General features: G+C 58.6%; 1 protein-coding gene, 1 long non-coding RNA gene and 1 other non-coding gene across 3 annotated transcripts; all 3 read left to right on the top strand.

Annotated features, from left to right (window-relative positions):
• Positions 1-122: 122 nt before the first annotated feature.
• LOC109285720 (uncharacterized) lies at positions 123-2506 on the top strand. Its single transcript, XR_002093555.2, has 2 exons — positions 123-932; positions 2263-2506. It is a non-coding gene; the product is annotated as an uncharacterized LOC109285720 (long non-coding RNA).
• Positions 947-1018, top strand: TRNAQ-CUG (transfer RNA glutamine (anticodon CUG)). Its single transcript has one exon. It is a non-coding gene; the product is annotated as a tRNA-Gln (tRNA).
• A 1418-nt stretch (positions 2507-3924) lies between the features above and the next one.
• LOC132250709 (zinc finger protein 436-like) lies at positions 3925-10577 on the top strand. Its single transcript, XM_059727770.1, has 7 exons — positions 3925-4085; positions 4535-4745; positions 5181-5270; positions 5754-5926; positions 6420-6546; positions 7433-7549; positions 8696-10577. The coding sequence occupies exons 2-7, from the start codon at positions 4577-4579 to the stop codon at positions 10003-10005; spliced, it is 1986 nt and encodes a 661-aa protein (XP_059583753.1). The 5' UTR covers positions 3925-4085; positions 4535-4576; the 3' UTR covers positions 10006-10577.
• The last annotated feature ends 1397 nt before the right edge of the window (positions 10578-11974 follow it).

Here is an 11974-nt window from a genome sequence, read left to right as displayed (position 1 = left end):
GGCGAGCAGCGGCAGTGCCAGGGACGGGGCGGGCCCGGCAGCACGGGCAAGTCTCGCGAGAAAAGAACTCGCAGCCTCGGCAGGGAGCCTGGGACACCGGGGGGGGGGGGGGCAGTTGCCAAGTCTCGCGAGATGCAGATGAATTAGGGGCGCCGGCTTTCATGCCAAGCGGGAAGGCCGGCTCGTCGCCAATCGTCCGATTTCAAAAACACCTGAATTCACTGATCCAAAACCCCAGACAGCCAGCCCGAGCCCGCGCTCCTCCAGGGTCACATCGAACCGCTGCCAGTACAGATCTGTCAGTGTAACGCAACTGATTTATTGACAATTTCGAAGCCATTTAGACGCCGCCCGCTGCCTCACGCATTATCATAAAATACAGACTGGATACCCGATCTTTTACCTTCGCCGCGCAGGCTGTGCCCCCCTCCCCCCACCGGACACACGTGTGGGAGCGGGGCCGCCTCTTCCGGGACGCCGAAGGGAACGCCGCTTCCCGCCGCGCATGCGCCGCGCTAGGTGTTCTGGGAGCTGTAGTTCCGCCCGGCGCTGCCGTGCGCAGGGAGGGCAGGGGCAGGGGCAGGGGCAGGGGGTGAGCAGCCGCTCCGTCACCAGGTGCACGCCCATCGCGACCGCTCCATGCAGGAGCGCCAGCCTAGGTCCCGGGTGGCACGTGGGATCAGGGAGGAGTACAGACTCTGCCACCGGGGTCCGTCGGCCTCGCCCTTGCCGGTGGTGCCCTGCCACTTGGTGTCCAGGCGGGCAACATGATGGAGCACGTCGAGCTGAAGCCTTGCCCAGTCGGAGGAGTGGATTTGTTCGGACTGCCTCACCAGCCTGAGGAGCTCTTCCCCACAGACGCTCGGGGAGTTTTGGGGACTCGCTGCCCTGGGCAGGTGGCCTCTGGCAAGGCTTCTCCACACAGCTGTGAGGTATCTCTTGTCCTGGTTCTGTGGTGTAATGGCCAGCACCCTGGACTCTGAATCCAGTAATCCGAGTTCAAGTCTCGGCAGAACCTTTGTTGTACCACTAGCTCTTTTGCAAAGAGTTGGCTTGGCTTGGCTCTCCAGTGAACCTCCCTCTCCTTTGCTGTTCCCCACATTTGCAGGGGTGTGCAAAATGCAGCCTGTGTCCTGAATCTGGCCCACAGCATGATGCTTTCCAGCCCACAGACTGGGGACAGTCCAAGCGGTGGCACATGCAGCCAGGCCCACCATCCTGGGCACACAGTGGGACTGGGGCAGCCACAGTTTCCCCCTGCCCCACTGGCAGCAACACTGAGCATCAGCAGCCAGATGCTGCTCCCCACCTGCCATGGCCCCATCACATCCCCTCGCCTGAGCCTGGCCTGCCTGCTGGGTCCTCAGCCAGGCCCCATGGGATCCCGCCAGTCCGCCCATTCTGCCCGGCATCCCCAGCAGTGGGGTTGACATGGACACATCCGGGACAAAGAGGATTAATTGCCCTTTCCCACCTCTCCACACCTCCGGGCTGGGTCAGCACCCCATCCTGCCCTTCTGCACCTGGCTGAATCAACTCCCCCAACTCTGATTAGCAGGTGACACACATGCATTTCTGTGTCACTGGTGTGCCATGGGTGCATGAGCGTGTAGCACTGATTGTGTGACACGTGTGTTGTAACAACGGTGGAAGGAAGCCCTGGGCCCTTGGAGCTGGGAACTCACGCTCTCCTCTCCCGCACTGAGGGGAGATGCCGAGAGGAGGCAAACTCCCCATGAAAGCTGTTCTGCTCGGGGCTCTCTCTCCTTTGCTCCATGGTCATCTCCCTCCTCTTGCCCTGGGGCCAGGGAAGGATTCCTGCAAGAATCAAGACAGGAAAAGGAAAAGGAGCAGCCAAATGCCCTGCCTGTGGCACAGACACCAGACAGGCGGGGGTCTCTGCTATGTCCATCCAGCCCCTTGGGCGCCCACATCCCGGATGCTTTTAATAACTGCAGGATCCCCGCAGCACCCATCGCAGGGAAGGAGGGAGTCACGTGGAGAGCAGGAGCTCAGGAAGGGATTTGGGGTCCTCGTGGCAGCCAAGACAAAGAAACAAACACACAAAAAGTAGCCCAATCACGTCCCCACGGTTATAGCATTTCCTCTTTTTTCTCCTGCAGGCTTTTCTTTCAGGTGTGGCCAGTGATGCTTGATCAGCTTTGAATCATGAGAGTGAAGATCACCCAAACCCCTGGGCTTGTTTCTCCTTGGACTGAACCAGAATGTAAAGAAGGGTCACCTTTACCTTTTCTTTTTCAGGACTTGGACAAAAGGGTCAGGAGATCAAGCATTGGTGGTTCAATGCTAGACTTCCTGCCTTCTACGCAGAAGACCTGGGTTCAATTCCCAGCCAGTGCAGCGGCTACAGGTGAATGTTTTGCAGACCTGAACAACCTAATGTGGTCCTCAACAAAGATGTTTGTTGGTAGCTCTCACTGATCTCTTGAGTTTAAAAACTAATAAAACAGATCCTCCAATGCCAAGTTGGCAAAGTAGATCAGCATATTTTGACATTATTGTTTCTTTTTTGAAACTTTTACGAATCATGTGTAAATATATACACAACTAGCAGTGCTAATAGTGTGTGGCACCATTAAAAAATAAACTCATGGCACCCTTTCTGTGTCAGGGTCACCAGAACCTGGACCACGCTCCCCGCGGAGGGGGTGCAGTCACCATCCCTGGAGGTGTTCAGGGGGAGGCTGGACCGGCCCCTTGTCGAGCTCGTCTGAGCCCTATAACGTCCTGCCCGCGGCAGGGGACCGGACTTGGTGATCTCGCAGGTCCCGTCCGGCCCTTTGATTGTATGATACACACCCACCCACCCCCGCATCCCACCATGCACATACACACACACCCACCATACACACCTTCACCCCCACCAACCATACACACCCCACTCCCACCCTCCACCCCACACACACGCACACACACGCGCACAGGTCTGTGTGGCTGCGGTCGGTGCCAGGGTCCCCGAGCGGCGCTGACCGCAGTGCTGGCGGCGGAGACAGGGACCCCCGGCCTCCCCACGCGCCAGGCTCCCGCGTCCACACTGCCGGGAGCGGCTGGGCCGTGTCTTGGGGGCGGCAGACATGGGGATGCCCGTGGGCACAGCAGTGTCCCGGGGCCACGCGCCGCTGCAGGAGCAGTTGCGGAGCGTGTCGCGGCCCAGACCCGGGCGGACACGAGGGGAGCGGGGACCCCCCGGCCGGGCACCGCCGCCCCGAGCCGCGCAGCTCCCGGGCCCCGACCGTCCTGGAGCCCCGCCCGCCCCGCCCCGCCCCGCCCCGGGGGCAAACCCCCGCCGGGACCCGGCACACGGCACACAGCCCCCAGCCCGCCCGGCTCCCCCGGGACCAGCCCGGCCCCCGAGGCCGGAGCAGGCGGAGCCGGTCCCGGGGGGCAGCGTGTGGGCGAGTCGGGGGCGATGATCACCCGCGGGGGGGGCGAGACAGATGATGAGGATCCCGATCCCGCCCCCCAGAAATGCACGTCCTTCGCGCGGGTTTTTAAACCGGCTCCGCCTTTTTTCTCGCGAGTCCAGCAGGCTCCGCCCCCCCCCGGCGCCTCCCCCCCCCCCCCCCCCGCGGTGTGTTTGTGTCCGGACGCGGAGCGGCGCGGGGAGCGGGGGTCGAACCGCTGGTGTAGCTGCCTCGGGTCCCTGTGAGCGCTGCGGTACGGGGGGACATGCGGGGGGGGCTGGTTGCAGCCGGGCCCCCCAGCCTGGGAGGGGCGGGAGGCGCCCCAGACTGCCCTGCGCGGGGACAGCCGGGGGGCACACCCCGGGGGGGGGCGGGTGCCCCGTCGGAGCCGCGCTGGGTGCGGCCTTTCCCCGCAGGCCGGGGGGGCGGAGTGGCAGGGCGGCGACAGCCCGGGCCCCGCGGGGAGGCCTCTCCGGGAGAGGCGGCGGCTGCGCTGGAGCCCGGGGCGGCCGGGGGGGCCCGTCCCGTCCCGTCGCAGTCGGAGGAGCAGGACCCGTGGGGGGGTCCGGGCAGGAACAGCCCCTGGTGTGGTCCCCCGCGCTGGCCAGCAAAGCCGCAGCTGCAGGAGCGGGTCCAGCACAGGGAGCCGCGGGGCAGGAGGTGATGCAGACCGTGCAGCCCCTCCTCAGGCCGAGATCCCCTCAGCACCCCCCAGCTGGCACCGGGGCACGACCCCCACCCCACAGACCCGGGCCCCGATCCCTGGCAGCCAAGCGGCCACGGGGGATCCCATGGGAGGCTGGAGCCCCAGCGCCGCAGCAAGGAGCAGGAGCTGGAGCTGGCGGTGCTGGAGCCGTTCCTGGCCGTGCTGCCCCGGGGACGCAGAGCTGGGCGTGGGGGCGAGCGTGCACACCTGCGCCGAGGCCGTGCCCTGGCCGAGGGGTTTCAGGCGGGGCAGGAGCAGGACGAGAAGCCCCAAGTGAGAGCGTTTCCCCCTGACGTGGATGCTGCTGTCCCCATCGCCGTGTGCTTGGGGGTGTTCATGTTCCCTCCCAGCCCCGTCTCGCCCACGTCCCAGCTCCCCCGTGACACACCGATCTCATCCCCAGGTCGCAGTGAGTGTGCAGGTCGAGGAGGTGTCCGCACACAAGATGCCGTCCACTGCAGTATTGCAGGACACTGGTGATTCTTGGCCGGGGGAACCAACAGCCCATCATGTGGACAGGCCTGTGGAGGAGTCAGCAGAGAGGAAAGCCCCAGAGTCTTGGGACGAGCCACCTCCTGTCCCCAGAGAGGAGCCCCTGCCCCCCCAGGACTCAGGTGAGGGACCAGATGTAAGGGCCAGGTGTGGGTCCGGGTGCCGGAGTGGCTGTGCTGCACACAGGGGGAGGCTCCAACGTCTGCCCCAGCTGGGACAGGGCTGCAATATTGGTAACCCCGGGGCTGGGCTGGGACCGAGCTCCGTTCTTTGCAGCTGGGCAGCTCCCAGGCTGGACTGGACATCCGTCTCTCTGCACGTGTGCAGCTCCCAGCACAGAGAGGCTGTGTCTTGGGCCTTGTCGTGCTGCTGCGGTACTGATCAATGACCTTATTCACATTCCAGCATTCACCATTCACTCGCCCCTGCCCCTTGCTCATGTCCCCATGAGCCTTCTATGCACAGTCAGGGGCTGGTGCAGGGGACGGGGAAATGAGATTCTCCAGCAGCCTTAGCCGGTTCAGGTCCAGCTAAGCCAGGGCTCTGTCCTGCTGCAGATTCCCCCGAAACCGAGGAGACCTGGGAGCTCTCAGCAGACAAAAGCTCCTCCGGCTGGTGCCCCAGGCCAGGCCCTTCCCCAAGAGCAGGTACGGAGCGGTGGCTCGACCCTCTCCAGAAGCAGGAGGCACCGTCCCTCCGTGCAGAAATCTCTGCCAGTACATGTTGGTCCAGTCACTGCTCCCGCAGGCCAGCAGCTCTTGTTCTCCCAGCGGTCCTGAGAGTATTTCCCTGCCCTGGAGAAGACTGACCTTGCATTTCCTCTCCCCTGCCCTTAGCCTGTGGATGTGACACAGCACCAACATCCCTCAAGCTTGTTCCCAGGGAGCCGTGTCCCTGCCAGCTCTGACATGGTGTTGTGATGACCGCCCCGGACTGGGACAGTTACTGGGGCTCCTGTTCAGCCTCATGCCCTTAGCAAGAGCTGTGGGACGTGGAGTCTACCTTCTCTCCCATCTTCCACACATCAAAGCCTCCGTTTGCCTTAGTCCCAGGCCAGTGCAGGAGACGAGCAGGGCTTTCCCCATGCCAGCAGCCCCAGCGCTGCCCTGTGCACTCTTCCCCACCCGCAGGTGCTGGGACCCTGAGCAGCGCTGAGCAGAAACCTCCTGGAGAAGAGCCTGTGAAGCTGGAGCTGCAGAGGACTGGCCCAGGGGGACTGGAGGAGAGGGGCTCTCTGACACCTGAGCCGGGCCCAGTGCAGGAGGGGCAGGGCAGGCCTCCAAAGCACGGGCAGAGCCTGGAGGTGAGCAGGGCACCAGGTGCAGTTGGAGGGAGCACAGCTGGGGTGGAGCCAGGAGGAGCCAGGGGGGGATGTAAAAAAATGTGGGGGCAGAGAGACCCGAAGAGTGTCAAGCCTGTGATGCCAGACACTGCAAACAGCCCAAGCTGGCATTAGCAGGAGCTCCCTCCCAAGTGCAGATACCAGGGGTGCTGGCACGCAAAGGCCTGGTGACTGCATGGAGACGGGGCTCCCTGCCTCCAAAAGTGCTGACCCGGCTTCAGCCATAGGACCGAGCTGACAGACCATGATGAGCTGGGCTGAGGCCAGCACATGAGCCCCCATGTCCACAGCTGCATCCACGTTGCGTGTCAGCTGAAGTCTGGGCAATATGGCATGCCTACCTATCCTGGCTAAGCCTGCAATGAGCTGTAGTGCCGAGTGATTGCAGACAGGGCTGTGGGGCTGGGAGCAGCTGGCCCAGGAGACACTGATGGTGTAACGCTTGTGCCCGCAGCTCCGGGAGGTGTTTGAGGCCGTGGCAGTGTATTTCACGCGGGAGGAGTGGGAGCTGCTGGACGATGAAGACAAGGTGCTTTACCGGGACCAGATGCTGAAGACTTACCAAGCCCTCGTTTCCCTGGGTAAGGCTCTGGTTCTTGCTTCTCTGTGGAGCTGTGCGGACTCTGATGTTTTTTATTCATCTCCTTGTGTTGCAATAGTGTCATCCCCATGCACTTTTGGATGGTGGTTTAAATGCACAAGGTGGGGGTGACTGGCTAGACAGCAGAAAAGGACCTGGGGGGACAGTGGACAAGAAGCTGACTAGGAGCCAGCAGTGTGTCCTTGTTGCACAGGTGAGGCCACATCTGGACTATGTCCTGTTCTGAGCCCCCCACTATAGAAAGGATGTGGACAAATTGGAAACTTTGTACGTGTGTGGGTGGCAAATTGGCTTAGCGGTCACACCCAGAGAGTGATAGTAGACGGGTCGGTATCGACTTGGAAGGATGTGGGTAGCTGGGTCCCACAGGGTTTGGTCCTTGGACCTATACTCTTCAATGTCTTCATCAGTGACTTGGATGTGGGTGTGAAGTGTACTCTGTTCACGTTTGCGGACAATACTAATTTGTGGGGTGAATTGCACACCCCGGAGGGTAGAGAATAATTGCAGGTGGACCTGGAGAGGTTAGAAAAGTGGGCAGTGCACAATAGGTTGCAGTACAATGAGGACAAATGCAGAGTGCTGCACCTAGGGTGCAAAAATATCCAGCACATCTACTGGGTGGGGAGTGACCCTCTCAGCAGCACAGAAATGGAAAGGGATCTCGGAGTCATAGTGGACTCCAAGATGAACACAAGTCGTCAGTGTTGGAGGGTCTCCTACAGTGCCTTATGTTTCCTAAATACCCATCCTCCCTTGTCCATCAAGGCTCCAGGAAAAACCTTGAGTTCATTCCCCAAATCCTGGTTGGTTATTCTGCATCCAGTATGCAGTCACTAACCCTCCTTAACCACTGCTCCAAACAGGATATCGAGGTCCTACACCTGCCTTAATCAGCAGCATGCAGCAAGGACAGGTGGAGCTCTGGGTCTGTGACGATGAGGCCTGTGGAAAAATCTCAATGTCAGAGGAGCTGCTGCTGGGTGAGTTGTCTGTCCCCTGCACCCCACTCCGCTCTCAGAAATGCTCCATGCCCAGAGTGTCAGGGGGGCCTGGGGACTGCAGCCCTGCCCTGTGCTGCCCTTGCAGGGCGCTGACCTCAGACACGGCACATTGCCCTGTAATGTGTCCAGGCAGATGTTAGGGGACAATGATTTTGCTGTCTTGATTTTTCGGCACAGATCTGGTTTCCCTGGGATACCGTGATCTTGAATTTCCATCTTTGCTCAACAGTCTGAATTCATTCCCCAGCCCAAGGTAGCTATATGTCTCTACTACCTTCTTTCAGGGCATGATGGGATTTGTAGTCCCCCATGGAAAAACAGCATGGTACGCAGAGGCTGTGTGTAGCTGTCAGTGTTGGAGAAAAAAGAAGCCGAGTCTCTCCCTGGCTTCTCCTGATCAGGCTGACCTGGAACCCAGAAGTGTTTCATCCTGGTCTCAGGCTGCATGACATGGTCTATGGCATGGGTGGGATTCAGAAGCTTTCAGGTTGTGGGGGGAAGTGAATCCCATGTTTTGCTCCAGAATTTCCCCCTTTGTGTTTCATCTCCTGGGGCCCTGAGTGTCAAGAAGCCTGAGATACCACGGAGTCCAGGTTCAGGTTCATGCCAAGGCCTTAAACCCGTTGCAGACTCCTGTGACAGGGAGGCCACCTGGGACCCATCAGCAGAGGAAAGCTTCATGGGCTTATTCCCTGCATCAGACCTTGCCCTGGAGGCAGGCAGGAAGCACAGCCCTGCTCCTTTCACAAGAGAGAGCCACAGCTCTAAGTCTTTCACTCATCCTCAGCCCATTAGAGTATGAAGCTATTCAGGTACTGTCCTAACACACGTGTCCCACGTGTGCTTCTCCTAGCAGACTCTGAGATGATGGGGCTGACAGGTCGGCCAGAAATGGAGAGTCTGGCTCTGAACTGCACCAAGTAGGAAACATTAGCCCGGCACAGGGACCTGCCCTTCCCTCAACCTCCGCACTTGGGGTTTTGGCAGGAAGACCTTGTTTTCTTGGGGGAACACAAGTGCCAAGGTCCAGACCTACTCTGAGGCCCATCCCAGCAGAACAAATAGCAGTGTTTGCCCCTTGCCAGCAGAGTAGGGGCCAATCTAGAGTTTCTGTTCCCTGTGCAGGAGGTGCCTGGCTGCTGAGCAAAGCTGAGGAGCAGACTCCTGCGGAGGGGCCTGCAGACCTGGAGCCATCATGGACTTCTCCAGGGAGTTTGCATGACATGGACACCCCGAAACCTGGGAAAGAGCAATGGCACAAGAGTCCAGGGAGGCTCCAAATGTGGAAGGAGAATGTAGCAGTGAACCAGGTACCATCTCCAGTTGGGTGTGAGAGTGGAGGAGGGACAGACCCCAGAAACAGCCCTGAGTGCAGGGAAGAATTTGTGGAGCTGAGAGACCTAAAGAGCCACTGGAAAGAGGCGCTGCATCCAAACCGAGGCAGTGGGGAGGGCTTCAGAGGAAAGCAGGAGCTCACTGCTATTCACTGGGGCAGAGCCCAGCCCTGCCCTGAAGTCAGGAAAACCCTTGACTGCCCATCACTCCTGGCTCTTCACAAGGTAAGGCAAAGTGGGGGGAAGCTCCACATATGCTTCAAGTGTGGGAAGAGCTTCACCCGATTCTCCAACCTGACCCGACACCAACTCATCCACACCGGGGAGAAGCCACATCAGTGCTCAGAGTGTGGGAAGAGATTCCACCTGTCCTTCTACCTGACCAAACACCGCCTCATCCATACAGAGGAGAAGCCACACCAGTGCTCAGAGTGTGGGAAGAGCTTCAGACAGCTCTCCGACCTGGCCCAGCACCGGCATATTCACACACAAGAGAAGCCACATCGGTGCTCACAGTGTGGGAAGAGCTTCACGCGATTCTCCAACCTGACCCAACACCAGCTCATCCACAGAGGGGAGAAGCCACATCAGTGCTTAGAGTGTGGGAAGAGGTTCAATCTGTCCTCCACCCTGACCCAACACCAGCGCACCCACACCGGGGAGAAGCCACATCAGTGCTCAGAGTGTGGGAAGAGCTTCACCCGATCCTCCAACCTGACCAAACACCGCCTCATCCACACCGGGGAGAAGCCGCATCAGTGCTCCGAGTGTGGGAAGAGCTTCAGACAGTTCTCCGACCTGGCCCAGCACCGGCTTATTCACACAGGGGAGAAGCCACATCGGTGCTCACAGTGTGGGAAGAGCTTCACCCGATCCTCCAGCCTGACCCAACACTGGCTCATCCACACCGGGGAGAAGCCACACCAGTGCTCAGAGTGTGGGAAGAGGTTCAACCTGTCCTCCACCCTGATCAAACACAAGCGCACCCACACAGGGGAGAAGCCACATCAGTGCTTGGAGTGTGGGAAGAGATTTACCCGATCCTCCTATCTGACCAAACACCAGCTCATCCACACAGGGGCGAGGCCACATTGCTCATAGTGTGGACAGAGCTTAACCAGTTTTTCCCCCTCGTCTCTAGTGGGCAAACTGAGTTATGCTCAGGCTCTTAGTGTAACCTTAGGCTTTCCTGGATCTAAGCAATTGTATGGAATGCCTCACTGGGAAAACTGAGTGCTGTGATTGGTACAGTGGGCTAACCAAGTACAGTAGTTTCCCTAGGAGGAAAGAAAACCAAGACCAGAACAGAATTGCAGTACCTATCTAACAAGGTGAGGTAAGAAACTCGAGGATTGGGCAGTTTGAGATGAGAAAGTTACAAAAGTAGTGGACAAACAAAGAGACTCTGTGTGTGTGTGTGTGTGTGTGTGTGTGTGTGTGTGTGTGTGTGTGTGTGTTTCCACCATGGGGAGGCTGGAGCATCCTTGGACTTCTGGCTTTGAGTAACAAGGAATCCATCAAGTAACATCCCACACACCCAGCAGAGGATCTGAGGCCGGTACCACTGAAGGTCAGTGATGTAATGTCTAAGGAACCGCTTGCCCAGTCGTATTGCAAGGATAATTATCTTGTAATAAGCCTAGGGGTTACTAATAAAATTCAGTTGATACCAAGTCAGCTGTGTCAATCCTTGTTGGTCTCTGGTAAAAGGAGTCCTGGGGCATATGGTCCAGGACCAGGTCATTCACACAAAAGAGTGAGGGCTGAGACGAATGGGGAAAAGCTCCACCCAATCCTGTGACCTGATTTGGCACCGGCTTGTCCACAGAGGTTAGAAGCCACATCGGTGCCCAAATCAAGGGAAGACCTGGGGCGGGCCAGTAGGGGGCGCTCCTAAAATGAGCCGCCTGCCTTCCTGTGTTTGACCAAAACCATGCTTCAGGTGCCTCCCCTGGGGTGCTTACGTCCGATCAGGTCCCTTCCTGAAGAACACCCGCAAGCTTGGGATAACCGCTGCCACCACCCAGGCCCTGGTCTTCGTTAGGGCTCTGTGCCACCCAGGTTGCACAGACCCTGTTGACCTGAGGGGTGTTTAGCCCACCGTGATATTTTGGGGTGCTTCTTTTAGCCTGAGGCGTTCACTAGTAGCCTCCTGCACAGGAGGAAAGTAGAAAAGCCATGCCCTCCTTAGCCAGGCGAGCAAAGGGGCTAAACCGGCAAGTCTTGGTGTCATCAGGGGTTACAGCAAGGCGTGCTATGACAGATAGCTTTTTTGCTCAAAGAGGAATACAAAACAAGAATATGTTGAAAGAAGACCAACTTGCGCAACACAGAATGGGCTTGTTGGCCATATTGATAGGTGTCTAAGGATACATAACTCTAATTTACTGGCTAAATTTAAGGTAAGCTACTTACATATACGTCCAGGGGATTCTGGAGGCCCATGCTTCACTTTGTGTTTCCAAAGATGCCTCTCTAGAGGCAGTGCCCACCTAGACTAGGTGATTCAACCCTTAAATACCTTTTCTGACCTCATCGCTTGGCTCCAGCCAGAATCAGGCAATATTTAAACCCAGCTGAGACAGACCAATCTTTAAAAGACGTCACCATCCCCAGGCGTAGGGCCCAGCATCACCAAATGGGCCTGGCAGGGAACTGAGACAAAGGGCCTCTGCACCACAAGGAGGGAGAGGGGAGGTCTCAGGCCTGAGGCCAGATAAAGCGGAGGAGTCCTTCACACCTTCAACCTGTCCTCCAGTCTGACCAAACACCGGCTCATCCACTGATGTGGCAGGGCAGAAGCCACATCAGTGCTCGGAGTGTGGGAAGAGCTTCCCCCAATTCTCTCACCAGTCCTGGCATCAGCTCAGCCACACAGAATAAAAGCCACATTGGTGCTCGAAGTATGGGAAGAGCTTCCCGCACTTCTCAGAACTGGCCCAGCACCAGTGCATCCACTTCTGGCAAAATCATGGATGCTCCCAGAAGTGCAGGAAGGGTTTGGGGATGTCTACCTGCTCAGCACCCACCAGTGTCTGCATCCAGGCAAGAGGACTCGTACTTGAGGATT

Source organism: Alligator mississippiensis, chromosome 1 (assembly GCF_030867095.1).
Source record: "Alligator mississippiensis isolate rAllMis1 chromosome 1, rAllMis1, whole genome shotgun sequence".
NCBI lineage: Eukaryota > Metazoa > Chordata > Crocodylia > Alligatoridae > Alligator > Alligator mississippiensis.
The sequence above is the reverse complement of the archived record's forward strand: the minus strand, read 5'-3'. Positions and strand labels throughout refer to the sequence as shown.